Here is an 18,684-nt window from a genome sequence, read left to right on the forward strand (position 1 = left end):
ATTTTGATTAATCATGACTTGACCACTTTTTCATATATTTATTGGCCACTCTTCATGTCATTTGCCCATTTTTTTTTATTGACTTTTTAGAGAAAGAGAGAGAAGGGAGTGTGGGAGAGAGAGACAGAAAGAGAAACAGCAATTTGTTGTCGCACTTACGCATGCAATGACTGGTTGGTTCTTGCCTGTGCCCTCACCGGGGATTGGGCCTGCAGCCTTGGTGTGTTGGGTCAATGCCCTAACTAAGCCACTCAGCCAGGGCCTAAGTGAGAATTTTTTTCTTTATTGCTAAGAGATTTTATAATAAGAATACTGATCCTTTGCCAGATATATTGCTGATTGTTTTTTCTAGCTTATTGTTTGCTTATGATGTCTTTTGACATACAGATATTTAATATTTCTAGATATTAAAATATCTAGTTTATTCCTTTACAGTAACTGCATTTGGAGTCTTGCTTGGGGTAGTCTCTGATTTTATATATAATCTCATGTGAATATATATAAAATCACTTTTACTTGCATAAAATAGTGGGTAAGAGCATTGACTCCAGAGACAAACTCATTGGATTTGACTCCCAGGATTCAAATCTTGGTTCTGCCACGTACTAGCTGTGTAAACTTAGGCCACATAATTAACTCCATGTGCCTATCTATAACATGGGGGTGAAAATAATATTTATCTCTTAGGGTTGTTATGAGGATTAAAGCAGTTAGAATTGGGCCTGGAATATAATAAGCACAATATAAGTGTTTGTTAATTAAAATTGTAAATATAGTGTTTTCTTTGGATTATTTTTTTTTACATTTTAATTTTGTTATTTGGTTTGAAGTAGGGAATCTAACTTAATTCTTTTTGAAGTGATTAGCATGTCAGCACTATAAAATAATTCATCCTTTATTTCACTGGTTTGAATTGTCATCTTTTCCAATATTTAGGATTGTCCCAAATATCGATCTGTCTGTTCTTACGCTGTGACTAAGGAAGGGATCTTTAGCTTTGGACTCTGACCTGGGTTTCTGTCCTGGCTCTACCATGTCATGGTGGGAAAATTACTTAATCACTTTTTAAACCTCAAATTCCTCATTTGAAAAACAGATAATGCCTATCTTACAGATATCTGAGGGAATTACATGAAGGTAGTATCTGTTGCATGTCTGGAACAAAATACCTATTCAGTAAATGTTAGTCCCCTTTCCTTTTTCTTTAATAAAAGTTCAGAGGCAGGAAACAGCTGGTATGACCTATAGTCTACTCTTCAGTGTTTTGTCACTTTGAAAGAAATGGATAATTCAGACAAAAGTACTTTTTAGGTCTAGGAACTTGGGCCCCCAAAATACGTAACACATAAATAACACAGTATCCATGCTGCACTGGGAGGACGCAGTACAGCATATCAGACTGTCTCAACTGTGACAGCCTTGGCACTACTGATATTTTGAGCTGGACAGCTTTTTATTGTAAAGGAGCTATTCTGATGCACCGTAGGCTATAGCCTTGTTGGGAAATCGGTGATGATAAATTAACCTTTACCTGAAACATGTCCTTTGTGTTGGGATAAGTCTTGGAGGAGTGTGAAACGGGAGGTTTATGGCATATTTCAAGAGAAGGTGAGCATTTTATTATTTGTAACTCGGGTTATTTTGTCTTTTGAAACAGATAACATGCCTGGACATTTCCAGTGGAGGAGGCCTTGGTGTGTCTTCTAGTGCTGATGGGAGCATGAAAGTCTGGCAGGCTTCCAATGGAGAGCTCAGAGTAAAGGCTTTGGATACACTTTTAGGGTCTTGTACATGACAGATAGTCTAAGAAAGGGTGGACTGGGGCATGGAAAGAAGAGTGTCTTGTTCTAAAAATATAGTACCATTGCACTTCAATTGATCTTTGTTCCATTTGTTAATCTGAGAACCATCCTTGAGGTTGGTGATTTGCCACAACAAATTGGGGCTGGAAGAGTGGAGGAGCCAGCCCAGTGCATGTCTAAGTGGGTGGTACCCTGGAGTGAACTGTCTTCAATGATCAGTTTCTAAGACAAAGTAGCTAGGCTGTTATATTGATTATATGGCTTAGCCCCCCCTATGTGTACAGTGGATTTTAAGAAGAAGTAAGTAAGAGTCCTCAAGCTGCCCAGGCTGGTGTGGCTCAGTGGATTGAGTGCTAGTCTGTGAACCAAAGGGTCGCCAGTTCAATTCCCAGGCTAGGGTACATACCTGGGTTGTGAGCCAGGTCCCCACTAGGGGGTGTGTGCTAGGGAGTGTGTGAGAAGCAACCACACATTGATGTTGCTCTCTCTCTTCCTCCCTTCCCCTCTCTAAAAAATAAATAAAATCTAAAAAAAAAAAAAAAGAGTCCTCCAGCCTCCTCAGCCTCTTATATGTAGAACTAGATTTAGAGTCATGGAGTTCAAATCCACATCTGCAGCCAAAGCCAGAAAGGGAGCCTATAGCTCTTAGAACACTACCTGGTAGACAGATAAGCTAAAGTGATGCATTGGACCTCCTTAGATTTAAAACCCAGCATGTGCGTATATCATGTAGATACTTCATTTACAGGATCAAGGATACAGGAGGTATGATAACATCAAGGGATGGACAAGAGAACTAGCCTGAAATTTTCTTTTGTTTTTTCAGAGAATATTGGAAGGACATGTGTTTGATGTGAATTGTTGCAGGTTTTTCCCATCAGGCCTTGTGGTTCTGAGTGGGGGAATGGATGCCCAGCTGAAGATCTGGTCAGCTGAAGATGCTAACTGTGTGGTGACCTTCAAAGGTCATAAAGGAGGTATGAATGGTGATTTTTTAAGGCTTCTTTAATCATTCCCAGAGACAAATGGCTAAAGAAATAGAAAGAGAAGCTTGTTTTTTGCACAAATACAAATAATTCAACCAACTGGCCATTTAATGAGCTGTTATTTCCCCAAGGATTAGAAATTCCTTTGCTACTCAGTCTAGTTATTGCTACCTAGAACTAACTTTCTTACACAAATAGTTGTTTTCCACAGTTGATAAGGGAAAGAAATTCTCCCCAGGAGATCATCTCCTTGTGTGCAGGGAAAAAGAGAGAGAGATGAACCCACATTTTCTCACTATTAGTCCTTCGGCTGAGGCGACAGTAGAAGGTGGCACATGACTGTGTCACTACACACCAGAAATAGAGCAGGCACCAACTGTTGCTCGATGGATTTAAATCACAGTTCAGATTTTAAAAAATGGATAATCCATACAACCAGTTGATAGCGGATTATAGAAAAAGAATAAGAACATACTCCCTTTATAACTGATTAGCTGATTTGTTGGAAAAAACATTACATTTAGAGATGTTTTATCCTTAATTAAAATGGTAAAAAGGTGATAAATAATGTTATTTTTATTTTATAAGTTTGGATATTTTTGAAAATGTAATAACATTCTCAAATAATTCCTTAACTTGATCCCTCCTTTGGAACTATAATACATATCATCTATACCATTCATTTGGGAATTAATTATAATTAATTATGTATTGCTCTATACTTAGGACATTTAACCCAGTGTTTTTGCCTTGTGTACTTGACTGTATTATAAATATCTTATGTGTAAGGATTGAGTTTTAAGTTTTAATTTCTTTATAATGGTTTGTCAAACTGGGTAGAGATCATTTAGTAAACACGTTAACCTCAGCAAATAAATAGTTTACTTCTAAAACTGCAAGTAGGTGGCTGCATGGAGAGGGAACAGAAAGGATATTTGGAGCCTTCTTCACATTTAGCCTGAAGAGCTGACAGGTCTAAGGAGTCAGAGCAGCTTGCATAGTCCAGGAACCAAAGGAATCTGGAGGAAAACGGAGGGATCACCTATCTGGCTATGCTTCTGAACATCTAAGGTGTGGAGGAACTTCCCAGTGGAACCATGCATGACTGTGCATAGTGAACATAACAAACTGTGCATTCAACATCAATATGCACTTAACTCAAGTTAGGATACCTTTGGATTACTGCGTGTGCCCTCCACATGAATCCTCCACATGAATCCTAAGCCTCCCAACATTCTTCAGTTCTCCTTAAGAATACACAAGTGTCACTGGGCTTAGAGTGGATTATAGGATTTTTGTTAATCTGGTTTAATCTGGTTTCATTGTTTTGTTTTTTTAAAGATTTTACTTATTTATTTCTAGACAGAGGGGAAGGGAGGGAGAGAGAGGGAAACATCAATGTGTGGTTGCCTCTCATCCAATCCCTACTGTGAACTAGCCCACAACCCAGGCATGCGCCCTGACTGGGAATCAAACCGGCAACCCTTTGGTTCTCAGGCCAGAGTTCAATCCACTGAGCTATACCAGCCAGGGCTGATTTCACCTTTTATTCATATAGTTTGTTCCATTCTTTTGGCCTTGTGAGAAAGTTCTGGGGTGGGGGTAGAAAAGGAAAACTTTCTAGATGGCAGATTTTTGGTGAGCGTTACTTGAAATTTGTACATAGGTAATACCATTCACAGCTCCCTAACCATAGTTGTAGCAGCCAGCCATGGGTACATGCTTTTAAGAACTTTTTCTTTTTTCTGAAGCTTAAATCACTTCCATGAAACTCAATATTTTTAAATAGTTGTAACGTTCCAATAAAGACATAAACAGATCTTTGATTGCTTAATAAGAGCTGGAGGCCCTTCCTAATGTTCCTACTGGTGATTCCACAGGATTCTGAAAAGATATAAGATCCTTTTCTAGGTAGATTTATGCTGAATGTGTTATGGAGATAGAGTGAAAAGGTGCATTTTCTTTAACTCAAAATACTTTACAATTATTAATATAAGATACAATTAAATATTATATAAGGAAGCAGCATAACATGTTGCTTCCTTAGATCTGTTTTTGAGAGGAAGACTGTTTTTAAAACCTTGTTTATAGTAGCTTTTATCCAGTAGATGGATAATTGCAAGGATTACATTTTTCCAACTGTAGTCAGCTATCTAATTTGGAGTTAGTCCTTACCTTAAATTGGGTGTATTTGGAAGCTTACATCGTGATTAGCTCTTGTATGAGTTGTCTCTAATCATATTTTCTCAGACAGGCCCTAAATTGGCTACTTTTTTAATTTGTGGCATTTTCATAAATTCATCTTTTTCTGAAGAAATCTTTCAAGGTGAAATTTCCAGTAAGAGTTGAGGCATTCAGTCAGTTGCATGGGTTCTCCATCACCTATACCTTATGTTGAGTTGCTGTGAAGTTTTTTTATTAAGGTTTGTATATCTGAAGTCATCTCATCTTCAGAGCAATGGGAGCAAGACAAAGATCACTGATTGACTAAGTGACCTTTGGTCAGGTACTCTTGTTAGTCAATCTGCAAGTATTTACATAGGATCAGTAAGTAGGTTTTAAGAAAACAAGTACCAGCCCTGACTGTATCACCACAGGGTCGGATTACTTTCTGCTTTCTACAGCCCCATGTTATCACACATATGCCACTGTGTTATAACTCTGTGTCTATAACTACCTTTAACTTTTTACACTCTGTGCTTCTAAGGCCAGACACCATAGCAAAACTCAGATAATGGGTAATAAAAGGACTCCCAAAATTATAAAATCTACCCTGACCGATGTGGCTTAGTTGGTTGTGTATCATCCCACAAATCTAAAGTCATAGGTTCGAATCCCAGTCAGGGCACATGCTTAGTTCTCAGGTTCGGTCCCTGGTCAGGGCATGTATGGAAGGCAGCTGATCAGCTTCTCTCCCTCTTTCTCCATCCCTTCCCCTCTCTCTTTAAAAAGAAAGTATAAAATCTGGATATTTTGGATGTTATAACACTCTGGATCTTATTTGGTCTTTTTTTTAGCAGGCAGTCCCTGTCAAATTATGGTGTTAAGGCTTGTCAAATCTATGGTGGTAGATCAAATAGCTTCCTGCTGGGCTCCTATACCACCACTCTGGCAAGAGCAAAGCACTGTTCACAGGGCCTCTTTGTAAACAGGTGAGGTGGTAGTTCAGCTTCCCCTTGGCCCTGGTGAAAGTGGGTCCATGACTTGCAGCCACCTCAACTTATACCACCTCCTTGCCTTCAAGGGGGCTTGTCAGCTCACTTTCCTTCTGATTGACACCAGGGTGGGTGGGTGGGGAAAGTGGAGTGCCATCTCCCACAACTTTATTCTGCCTCTTTCCACCTGTTCGTGTCAGGTGGGGGTGGAGGCTCAGTTCACCTCTGGACCCTGCTGACAGTCCCCAGCTGGGCCTGGTTAGTGTCACTGGGTGGAGGGATGAGACTGCTACCTCTCACTTCCTTGGAGTTGGGGTAGAAGATCATTCCTGATTCAGCCCCACTGAAACTTTGGATGAGGGAGAGGTAGCGGTTTTTCCTATTGCTGTTTGAGTGGGGTGGGTTTTCTGTTCTCACAGGCCACCTCTTTCCCAGGCTTTTGCCTGGGGCAATAGACTTTTCTGGGAGTTTTTGGTGTGTGTTTGTTTTTTTAAACTGTGCCTAGTGTTTTACTCAGTTCCATGTTAGAGGCTTCTGCAGTGTCCCGTCCGGGATATGTGAGAAGCAATAAGGAAATCTAGGGAACTCATTGCTCTTCAAGCCCTGAGGGCCACCGGTGGTCTGCCTTCTTTCCATCTTTCAGTCTTCCTGCTTGTTTGTTGCATTACGTCCAGATTTTTATTGCTGCAAGAAGAAAGACCTGGGAGGAATGGGGCTACTCCATCTTGGCCAGATCAGAAGTCATACCCTCTCTTCTGAGATGGGGAGACTAACCCTTTCATTTAGTTCTCAATGAAAGCAGCAGGTCTTTTTAAGACAGTGATTTTCATATGGCACTCTCTAAGGTGTCTATTTAATTTTTGCCTAAAAAACAGGTTTTTAAGCCAAAATAAAATCTCAAAAAACACTACTCTAGAATACTCCACATACACCAAAAAAATCCAAAGCTGCTTTTTCTATGCCTGTCTCCCACAGGTAGTCTTTTTTTTTTTCTTACTTAGAAAAAACATTGATTTGTTGTTCTACCTATCTGTGCACTCATTGGTTGACTTCTACATGTGCCCTGACCAGGGATGGAACCTGCAACTTTGGCACGTTGGGACAACGCTCTGACCATCTGAGCTACCCAGCCAGGGCTTTCACAGCTAGTCTTTGTGCCCTTGGGAAGCAGGGACTCCTCTGTTCTATGTATTTGTTTTTCCAGCACTTGAACATGCCCAGCATGTAGACTATGTCCAGTACATCTGTGAAGAAATGGAGTCATTTATGTGGATCTGTGTTCTCTGCCCTTGTAATTTCTTTACTCCCTACTCCATCTTAGGGTCTTTCTTTTCCCTTTTGCCAGGTATCCTAGATACAGCCATTGTTGAGCGGGGCAGGAATGTGGTATCTGGTTCTCGGGATGGAACAGCACGACTTTGGGACTGTGGGCGGTCAGCCTGCCTGGGAGTCATTGCGGACTGTGGTTCTTCCATCAATGGAGTGGCTGTGGGTGCTGCTGACAACTCCATCAACCTCGGCTCGCCTGAGCAGGTGCCCAGTAAGTTCATATTTGCTTTAGTTTCTCCTTTTCTTCCTTTTCCTTTCCTGCTCTGTAGCTGGTATTTCAATTTCTACCATTAGATTAATATTTATTGCAAACCTATTGTTCCTGTTGCTTTGGAATCTGCAGAGGAGCTCTGTGTCATAGTTACTACACTTGAGTAGTTACAGTTTCATATCAGATGAGACTAATGCCTGTAAAACAGGACAATAAAATCTTAACTGAAATAACAGTGATTCTTGGAAGAAGAGAGTGCTTTAAGTCAGTGTCAATGAGAAATATGTCACAGAAGAAGTTGACTTGAACCTGGAAGAATGGGTTCTGGGTGAACGGACAAGCCTGGGCAGGATGGGAAAATGGAAGCTGGGGCAGGGGCTGCAGGGACTCCACTCCGTGTTGCCTGATCCAGCGTTACTGCTTTGTGCTTATCTTTCTGGATTCTCTGCAGGTTCAACGTAACCAGCTCCTCTTCTCAGGACTCTTTTTCTTCCTTGGCATCCATGATACCACACTGCACTGCTTTTCTTCCTACCTCACTGGCTGCTGCTTTTAAGTCTCCTTTTATAAATTTCCTTTATTCTACCTTTAAAGTATTTTTTTTTTTAATTTTAGAGAGAGAGAGAGAGAAAAGAAGTGGGGAGAGGGGAGAGAGAGACATCAATTGGTTGTTCCACTTATTTATGCAGTTAGTAGTTGCTTCTTGTGTGTGCCCTGACCAGAGATCGAACCCATGACCTTGGCATATCAGGGCAACACTCTAATCAACTGAACCCCCTGGTCAGGGCCTATTCTACTTTTAAATATTGGAGGGCCCTCAGCTCTAACTACAGTTTCTCCCTAGATGATCAATGGCTTTAAGTATTGTATTTAAGGTGGTGATTTCCAAAAGTATGTCTAAAGTATAGGCTTGAGTTTTTGACTATGTTTAGAAGCCTAATAGCTCAGACTTGCCCTGTCTGACAAGGAGTTTCTTATTTCCCATCCCCACCCCACCCCCTAATCTGTTTTTCCCTGTCTTCTGGTTTGCTCAAGCCCAAAGCCCAAGATTCATTCACCATCTACCCCCACCTTTCCTCATGTCCCACATCAGCAAAGTCTGTCATCTCTGCCTTCAAAGTGTTTCTAATTTTTCCTCTTTACTTTCTCCCTCCCACTCTCCCTCCTGCCAGCACGCTGGTGCAATCCATCATCATCTGTTCCTTGTACTCTTCTCCTTTGTGGTCATTTAAAAAGCACAAATCAAGCCCCTGTCACTGTTGTTTGTCGCTACTATTTTAGACATACATTAAAATCTTAACCTCTCACCATGGCTTATCACAAACCCTCACACTTGCTGACCCCTGCGTTCCTCTCCAGCCTCACGGCACACTGCCCTCTGCCAGGCTCACTGTGTCCCAGCCACAGGCCTTGTGTTTGTTTTTTTAGCACATGCCTTCTGCTGGCCAGTGCTTTTCGAAACTCTTCACATGACTGGCTTCTGTTTACTATTCAGGTCTCAGTTGAAAAGTGGACTCCAAGGAGCCTTTTTAAAGTTGAAGCTTATATTTAAAGTTACCCCCCCCCCCCAATCTTCCCACTGTCTATTTACTTCTGGTCATATTTTCCTGTTTTATTTCCTTTTTTAAACTCATCACTCTCTGAAAGTGTCCTATTTGTCTACCTATTCCACTGTTTCCTCATTCCCCTAAACTCCTAAAGGACCTTGTCTGTTTGTACATCACTGTTTTCCTCAGCACCCAGAATAGTGTCCGATACATTGTAGTCCCTCAATGAATATTTAGTGAATGAATACATTTTATTTCCTCCAGACTGGAAGAGACCTGAGGGCAGAGACTGTTTTGTTCAATGTTGTACCTCTGCTCCTAGTATGGTATCTTGTCACATTTTTTTACAAAGGACTTAATAATAATGTATTTAAGTTGTGTTTATTGAAATATATTTTACATGAAAGTCACTCTTTTTAATTGTACAGTTTCTGTGAGTTTTGACAAATGTGTATAGTCATATAAACAATACCGCAGTCAAGATATAGAACATAATAAGTGCTTTTTAAAATTAATCAGTGGCCCTGACTGGTGTAGCTCAGTTAGCTGGACATTATTCTGCAGAGTGAAAGGTCGCGGGTTTGATCCCCGGTCGGGGCATGTGCCTACTTGGTGGTTTCAGTTGCCAGTTGGGGACAGAGACAACAGGCAACCGATCGATGTTCTCTCTCATATCGATGTTTTCCTCTCTTTTCACCCTCCCTTTCCCTCTCTCTAAAAATAAACAAAACCTTTAAAAAAATTAATGAGTGAATCACTAACAAAGTAATTCAGTAAACAGCCATCAGTATCTGTGCTTTGTGGGTACTGCCAGCTGATTAGCCCATTACTGACATATAGCTCATCTGTCATGCAGGTGAACGGGAGGTTGGAACAGAATCGAAAATGCTGCTGTTGGCCCAGGAAGATAAGAAGCTTCAGTGCTTGGGACTACAGAGCAGGCAGCCGGCAAGTGGTTCCTCTAAGATCTTTGAATTCTTGAGGATGCTGGATCACTTTGACTCTTGATAAGCTGTTTTAGAAATATTTCTACATGCTCGCTGTATTCACCTTTTAAGAAAATTACATGAGTGAGAGGCAGTACGTTGTAGCAGTTAAAAGCATGGGGTTTGTTATAGGGCAACATTTAAATCCCAGCTCTTCCTTTTAATGGCTATGACATTGGACAGGTTACTTAACCTCTCTGACCCTCAATTTCCTCATTATTAAACTGGACCTGGTAGGACCTACCTCATAGGGTTATGTGATGAAGATTAAATGCTCTATTGCTTTGCGACCTTTGTTATTTGTTAAGCTACTCCTTCCCTCTTGACCTTCCTGCTTGATCCTCATATGTGAAATGAGGTTATATAGACCCCTTTCTACCTCTGAGGTAATGTGAAGAAATTCTGAGTAAAGCATCATACACTCAGGGCTCTAGATCAAATAATGATCAGAATTGTCTTTTATAGAAGAATTAGTTGGTTTTTTTCCTTCATCCTCTGGGGTTTTGCTGAGTATACTGTATTCTTAATTAAACTCTGAGTTCCCTGAATTAGATTTTTAAAATTTCTTTCCAACAGTCAGATAACTTTAATGATTTGGTTTAGCCATAGGGTGTGTATTTTCATTTTATTTTGCTATTTCATTGTGTTGGTGACATTTCCATTTTCATTGTTTGTTCCAGAAACATCACCATTCTTTATCATATTGTCTTTGCACTCTTGAATTTCCATGCTGGCTTTTACTTCTAAAGAGAAATCAAGGATTTTTGTTTGTTTTGTTTTGCTTTACTTTGTTTCTTTCCTTTGTAGAATATTCAAGGGAGAAATTATCAATTTGAGCTAACAGTAAGGAATAAATAAAAATCAGATCGTTTCCTTTTTCAAGTACATGGGAGAATTGTGGTTCTTTAAATTGCCAGTTTATTTAACTTTTTTCTGTTTGTTTTTTTAATCCTCACCCAGGGATATCTTTATTGACATTAGGGCAAGAGGAGGGTTGGGGAGAGAGAGAGAAACATCAATGGGTTGCCGCCCCAACTGGGGACTGAACCCACAATCTCAGTATGTGCCCTGACCAGGAATCGAACCCACAACCTTTTGGTGTACAGGACAATGCTCAAACCTGAGTCACCCCACAAGGGCTAAGCTTGTTTCTTTTCCTGCAAAGTATTTCCCTTCAAAAGGTGGTTAGAAGTGACGTGAAGCAAATCTTAAATGTGTGAATTGCAACTGTTTCTCAAATGGAAGGTTGTAATGAAAACAGGAAAAGGAAGGATTTTTGGTGTTGAAGATCCTGTGAGTCAGTGTGTTGAGGGTTAGTAGTTTGAAAATCGCTGCCTCAGAATACATTATGATATAAACTACTGAAGAAGTCCTCAGCCAGCCTCAGGTTCCTGAAATCTTGGGAGCGCTTCTTCCTCAGTTAACGAATGTATAGTTTAGATTAAGAATGCTTTACGGGGGAAGAAAGAAAATATCTCTACAAATAGTAAACTTTCTCTTTTCTTCATGCCTGTTTATTCTTGGAAACAAATTAAGCTTTAGCAGCATTTTTGTCTCTTACTTGTTCCCAGATATTCCACTTTATTGGCTCAGATGCCTTCAACTGCTGTACTTTTCTCTCTGGCTTCTTGCTATTGGCTGGGACACAGGATGGAAACATTTATCAGCTGGATGTGAGGAGTCCAAGGTGAGTCACCACGTGTCTGTGTGACGTAGACCTACGGAGTGGGGGTTTTTATTGACTGCAGCGTAGCATATGGATGACTGCTGAGCCAAGGGTATGTTTTTCCATTTATAAAGGTTTTCTGGTGTGAATTTTCTGGAGTTTTTTTATTATTCTTGGAGTCATATTGAAAGGAAATTTGACTCATACTGTCATGATTGTCCAAGTGTAGTGATTGCTTTGGAAATTAAGCTTAAATACTAAAGTAATATTTCACTTAAAGTAATTGTCAAATTTAATTTTGGGGAGCTCAGTAATTTTCTCTATGGTGTTAGATCTGGGTTGGCCTAAGACTGATCGGTTTTCAAGTTCAAGTAAGCCAGCTCTGGTTCTTCATTTAGCTTTTATAATAACCTATCTAAAACAGGCCTTCTTCTGGTCTTAAAGCTATCCAGAGAAAATCACATAACCTTGGTCCCAGGATTTTTCAGTGTCTACAGTTTCTTCCTCCTCCTACTTCCTTCCTTTGTTCAGCTGATACTGAACGGCTCTGGCTTGTGCAGGACACTGAAAGACAGGAAAGGAGGCATTTGGAATCTGATAGTCACACCGGACTGTCACGGTGCGGTGACCAGTGGGCTGAAAGGGCGGTACACAGGGATGGGCGGAAGCACCGAGGAGAGGCCGGAAGGTGAGGTTGCATCCCTAGGGAGCTGAGGCTTTCACTGCACCTTGTCCAGTAGGAAGTTACAAGTCAGGAAGAAAGGGCCCTGCCCTGGGTAGAACGGCACGTAGGGAAACACGAGGGCATGTGGAAGTAGTTTAGTATGACAGGTGTGTGCCCTGCAGCGGCACAGCAGTGAGAAGCCATGCCAGACAGGAAAGTGCGAGTTTGCTTAGAAAAGACTTGCATACCAGCCTAAGGAGCTTGGACTTTATTCCAAGAGCAGTGAAGAAATTCCAGCTAAAGAGTGACTAGCTTATACTTTTCTTTCATAATTTGTTACTTTATTTTTGTACTTGTTTTTGCCTCCTCAGAGACAGGGAATCTCTGATTACTATTATGAACTCTTACATATAATATATATATTGTTCTCACTTATCTTCCATTTTGTTTTACAAAGTCTGACAACTTTAATATTTCACTTCTTTCTTAATTGTCTATAAGTAAAAACGTTAACATATTGTTAACATTGTTGTGTTAAACCCTTGTCAGGCCTCCCTGACAACTGGAGATGCCGGAGGTGACCAGGTTCATTCAGCTCAGTGACATGTTTACATGTACTCCAAGGTGTGAATGCACTATCTTGATCTACCATTTAAGAGTCTTGCAGGAAAGAGGCTGTGTGGTTGTTGAATCTCCATTAACCTACGTCCTGTCTGCTGTCACGTGGTTAGTACTATATACTCAGGCATTGCTTTTGAAGAAAAAAGCTAAAATTGCCCCTTTTACCCTGAATCCTAGGGCTCCAGTACAAGTCATCCACAGATCAGGAGCTCCAGTTCTGTCCCTGCTGAGATTCAGAGATGGATTCATTGCAAGCCAAGGTGGGTCCAGGGGCCAGTGGAGACGGATGGTTCCATGTGGTTCAATTAAACATAGGTTTAAGTGCCTGGTCTTTAGGGCTAGGGGCACGGTCCTCCATGAATGCTTGGCATATTGTGCTTATCACATAGTGTTTATCACCCTGCGTTGTAATTGTCTGTGTCCCCCTCCAGTCCAGGTTCCCTGAGAGGAGTGACTGTGGCTTATTCATTGTACTACTATCCCAGCATTTAGATCGGTGCCCACTATGTAGTTGATGTTCAATAAACATTGGTAGAGTAAATGTATTGTTCCTTATTGTACAACATTGAGTTTCAGTAACAAATCAGTTACAGTGTGCCCTAAGGGAGCTTATAGTTAGTAAGACGGACAGCGGTGGATATGTGATTGAGTACAGTTTGATAAGCACTGCAGCCGAAAACTCTGTGGGAACGTGGAGAACAGCTAGCTTTGGTGGTAGGTGTGCTGCAGCGATGTCTTCACAGACCAGGCGATGTGTGTGCTGATGAGTATCTTACCAGCAGGAGATGGAGAGATGACCGTTGCAAGGCAAAGCTATAGTTTGTACAAAGTCACAGATGAAGGAAGGGAGCAAAAAGAAGGAATCTGTCATTTACTAGGTGCCTGCTATGCAGTAGGTCCTATGTTTGAGGCTTTACATAAATAGTCCAGGTAAAGTGGTGTAGCCAGGACAAGATATTTGGAGTTGGGGAGTGGGTTTGGGGGAAATGACTGGAACAAGGTGTTCACTAAGGGACACTGTGAATCTTCACAGGAGTGATGCAGGTGAGAAGATGAGACAGTATGGGCTGGAGGGACCATCCTACCTGAGTCTCTCAGGGTATCAGTTAGGATGTTTGTGGCTCTTGGTAACAGGACCCAATTAAAAATGGCTTCAATAATTAGGAAACTGTACTACTTCACTTAATAAGAAGTCCAGGTATATGGTGGTTTTAGATTAGATTCATTTAGTGATTCAAAAACAGTTAACAGGAAATTGAAGAAATTTGGCAACTAAGTCAGTGTGGTGTCCTGGATTGGGTCCAGGACATTAAAGACTGGTGAAACCCAAAAAAGTGTCCACTGAAACTGGCTGGCTACTCTGCAAGGTGCTGCGGAGGGAATTCTGTAGTTACTTCAGGAGTTGGAAACAGGTGATCTATGAGGCCCTTTGGAATGGTTTGAAAACAAAGACAAGCCTTCTCTCAGAAGGCACCCGGCCTGCAGATCCTCTCTGGCTCAGCATTCTAGGCAGCCACCCTTAAGTCCTCATACTTGACCTACGTCATGAGACCTGTTTGCCTTTCTGGGTCTTAGGATTATCTTCTGAAATATTGAGGTTTTAAAAAAACTCCTTTGCATGTAGCTGTCTTTTCAGTGTTCTCAATTTTCTTTCTGCTTTAGGTGATGGAAGCTGTTTCGTTGTCCAGCAAGACCTAGACTATGTCATTGAGCTCACTGGGGCCGACTGCGACCCTGTGTACAAGGTACAGGTCCGACTGCAGACCGGTCTCGGGGAGTCTCACCTGGATCTAGAGCTTTGGAGGGGACTGAATCCAGCTATTTTGTGATTATTTGGGTGATAAAATACTTAGGAATGAGATAGAAAGAAATCAAAATTTTGAGTCAGATCTAGAAACTTGAAAAATTACTTTACCTCCCCAGTCTGTCAGTTCATCTGTAAAAGGAGGGCAATAGTGACATAATGCATATGAAAGCTCTTTGTAAATTTAAAATATTCTCTAAATATTAACTATTATTATGATTAGTTCAAGAGTGATTGTCTTATTTGATTAGTCAGGAAAGAGAAAAATAAAGGGAGAAATAATATTTATTGACCAGATACTGTGATGGATTTTTTATATATATTATCTCATTGATTAAATGTTATAATTCCTTGAAGTATAGGTATTACTATTACTGTTTTTTTAATTTAAAAAATTATACAGTTATTACCTGCCTATAAAAATTCAAGCAGTACAGAATTATATAGACTTAAAAGTCCCCTCTAAGTCTATTTTAGTTCAGTTCTTTTCAGAAGTAACCAGCATTAACAGTTTGACACCTGTCTTTGAAGACTGTTTTTGTGTTTATGTATTTATGTAAATAATACAGTTTTATCTCAGTTTGTACATAATTGGAATCATCCTATATATGAGGTCTGTCCAGAAGGTACCCAGCCATGTAATATGAAAAATAGAGACATTTATTGAAGAAGATACAGGACATAAGAAACATTGTACACAGGACAATGACACCTCAGTCCCCTTCAAAGTAGCCACCTTCAGACCTCACACAGTGCTCCCAATCACCATAGCTGCTCTGTCACATTTTCCTGAATCTCATTGACAGTCTGAAATCTCTTCCCTTTCAAAGGTGATTTTAGTTTTGGAAAAGGCCGTAACAGGGCGCCAAATCTGGGCTGTAGCAGGGCTAAGTCACCTGGGTGATTTGCTGTTTCACAAAAAACTCTGCACCAGACATGATGAATGAGGGGGCACATTGTTGTGATGAAGCTGCCAGTCACCAGTTGCCCATAGCTGTGGCCTTCTGAATCATGCAAATAGTTTCTGTGGAGGAATGTTCAAGCTTAACGTAAAATTTCAACTCATTTAGTCATTTTGAATTTGATGGCCACACAGTACACATGCTCAGTCAATGGCATCTACCAGCCCTACTGACTAGTACAGTGAGGTTGTCATTGTTCACACATGTGCATTCCAGTCCACACTGGTTGGCTGTCACATTACATCGGTATCATGCAAACCATTCTCACTATATTAACAGTGGCTGGACTTTTTCCCGATAGACCTCGTATGTTGTCTTATGACTTTTTTTTTTTACTTATCATCTTGGAGCTCTTTCCGTACAAATGGATATAGATCCACTTCATTTCTAAAAGTTTCTGTATAGTGTTCTATATTGTAAGTGAACATGTCATTTTCTTTGTACAAATAAGGAAATGGGGAAACTAGAGGAAGTTGAGGAAGTAGCCTGTGGTCATGCCGCTGCATACTGCCCAACCTAAGATTCCAAAAGCTCACTCCTGAATTCATGCTATGTCCACTATTTAGGGATTCTTAACCCTCTTTAAGTTGTAGACTTCTTTGAGAAGTCAATGAAACTCTCAGAAAAAAGGCACGTATTGAGAACTGGTTTACATACAATTGTATGAGGTTCAGGGATACCCAGGGCTGTCTGTGGACCATCTCCTCCCCAGGTAGCTCAGAGGGTTTAGACTCTCTGCACTAAACCATGCATAACACTAGTGGGTTTGCTCTCCACTTGACTAATTAGGATCTCTGTTCTATAGCCATAGTGCACTTGACCCTGGCCAGCCATTTTTAAAATACATGTGGATATAGTTCTTTTCTTGTCTTTGGAGTCAGTAAAGCTTCTCAGACTCCCTTGTACTAGGAGAGGATGAGTGACTAGGCTGTATCTTTCTGAAATGGAAGAATTCCAGGCTTACTTTGGGCTGTGACCTCTTGTGTTCCAGGTGGCCACGTGGGAGAAGCAGATCTACACATGCTGCCGAGATGGTCTTGTGCGGCGCTATCAGCTCTCCGACCTCTGATTCCTCGGAAAGAGAAGTCCCACTCAACAAAAACCTTTGACCCCAATCAACAATGAGCAGAAACGTCATCAGTCCTTCCCAAGAACCATGCCCTTTATTGTCTTGGGCACCCTTTGGAAGTCACAGAAAGCCAACTCCATTGGCCATGCACAACTGTCATTCCATAACAAGACTCATTTGAGCTGAATAAGGAGCTCACATGTGCTCACTGCATTTGCCCCAACTTCTTGTATAAAGTCACCCCAGCAACACAGGGTGAGGTTATGGATTGCTTGCAGTTTGATCTCACACCAGTTGTGTTAAATGTTTATAGGACCAGAGGACTAAAGCCTGTTCTCTGAAGGAAATAAAGAGAATACATTTGGAGAAGTCTGAATTTGAAAAACTTTGTTAAATACTCTTGTTCCAGCAAAAACTCAGTCAAGCTGATGGAACTCCTTTCTCAGGTGCTTCTTGTTGGCCTGGCCATAGAGAAAGGCTACTTCACAGCAGCAGTAAATGTCCCATAAGCAGCAACCTGGGAAAGATTTTTATACAGGGAGGAAAACCAGCCACCCCAGTTTCCCTTGGACTGAGGGGTTTCTGCCACCTGTGACTTTCTGTCCAGGTAAACCGACTTGGACTGTCAGCCTGTACACAGGTGATTGTGAAGGCAGGGGCTGTCAGAGTGCGGGCTCTGGAACAGCTGTATCAGTATTGCCGGGGAACTTAGAAATCCATGAGCCCTAGTTCAGACCTAAATCAGAAATTCTAGGGGAGGGCCCACAATCAATATTTTAACAAGCCTTCCATGATTTGGATGTATGCCGAAGTCTGAGACCTAGAGGAAGAGATGATAAAGGGCACTTTAGTCATAGATGGAACCCAGGACTCATGGGGTGGCCAGGCTGGCCTGTAGGAAATGAGGCTGGAGAGGTTGGCAGGGCCCAAATAGTGAATGGGCTTGCATGCCAGTAAGGAGTTTGAACTTCACTTAGTTGGCAGTGGGGAACTGTGAAGGAGTTTTTAAGCAAGGGTGTGACATAGTTACTTCTTTTTTTCTCTAAACATAAGAATGAAATTATAAGGTATGTATTCCCTGGCTTATTTTCACTCAGTGACTGAATTCTTTTCATCTCAATACATGTAGACTTGACTCATTCTTTTTAACTTCCAGAGCATGAATACCATATAATTTACATTTTAGAGATTATTAAAGAGAAAGTTTCTTGGACCATGCCACATTTGAGGTGGGCCATGTAGGCAAAGCTCTGGAATTTATTTAAGGGAAGAAGGTAATTTTTGTCTGGGGTAATAGTATGATTTACAGAATTCTTAAAGGTATATTCTCATGTAATCTTTTTTTTATGTAGATAATGAAATTTTTTTAAAGATTTTCTTTATTTTTAGAGAGTGGAAAAAAGAGGGAGAAAGAGAGGGAGAGAAACATAGTGTGTGGTTGCCTCTAGTGCACCCACTACTGGGGACCTGGCCCACAAACCAGGCATGTGCCCTGACTGGGAATCGAACTGATAACCCTTTGGTTAGCAGGCCGACACTCAATCCACTGAGCCACACCAGCCAGGGCTCATGTAATCTTTATTACTACCTTGAGACATTTTAGTAGTGAGGCTTAAAGAGATGATGTGATTTGCCAAGGGTCATAGAGAACAGGAACTTGAACACAGTTTATCTTGACTTTTTAAAATCTTTATTATATTTTTTCCATTACCATTTAGTCCCCTTATACCCTCTTCCCCCCAGCAATCCCACACTGTTGTCCATGTCCGTGAGTCCTTTTTACTTCTTGCTTATTCTGTTTTAACTTTAAATCCCATTTTTTCTACCTGTTGCTAATTGCTAAACAAAATTGTGAAAATAAAACACTAATTAATTTACTGGC

The 18,684-nt window shown here is 40.9% G+C and overlaps 1 protein-coding gene across 2 annotated transcripts in view; it reads left to right on the forward strand.

Annotated features, from left to right (window-relative positions):
• The window catches only part of PAAF1 (proteasomal ATPase associated factor 1), a 32,044-nt gene extending 13,360 nt beyond the window's left edge, over window positions 1-18,684 (forward strand). For both annotated transcript variants that reach the window (XM_045817760.1, XM_045817761.1), the window contains 8 exons: window positions 1,658-1,756; window positions 2,629-2,779; window positions 7,289-7,483; window positions 9,887-9,978; window positions 11,588-11,703; window positions 13,145-13,227; window positions 14,630-14,712; window positions 16,725-18,684. In XM_045817760.1, the coding sequence (XP_045673716.1) occupies window positions 1,658-1,756; window positions 2,629-2,779; window positions 7,289-7,483; window positions 9,887-9,978; window positions 11,588-11,703; window positions 13,145-13,227; window positions 14,630-14,712; window positions 16,725-16,802 (897 nt within the window). In that variant the 3' untranslated portion in view covers window positions 16,803-18,684. The remainder of the gene's footprint in view (window positions 1-1,657; window positions 1,757-2,628; window positions 2,780-7,288; window positions 7,484-9,886; window positions 9,979-11,587; window positions 11,704-13,144; window positions 13,228-14,629; window positions 14,713-16,724) is intronic.

Source organism: Phyllostomus hastatus, unplaced genomic scaffold (genome assembly GCF_019186645.2).
Source record: "Phyllostomus hastatus isolate PE091 unplaced genomic scaffold, TTU_PhHast_1.1 phas_scaffold_317, whole genome shotgun sequence".
In the NCBI taxonomy this organism is placed as follows: domain Eukaryota; kingdom Metazoa; phylum Chordata; class Mammalia; order Chiroptera; family Phyllostomidae; genus Phyllostomus; species Phyllostomus hastatus.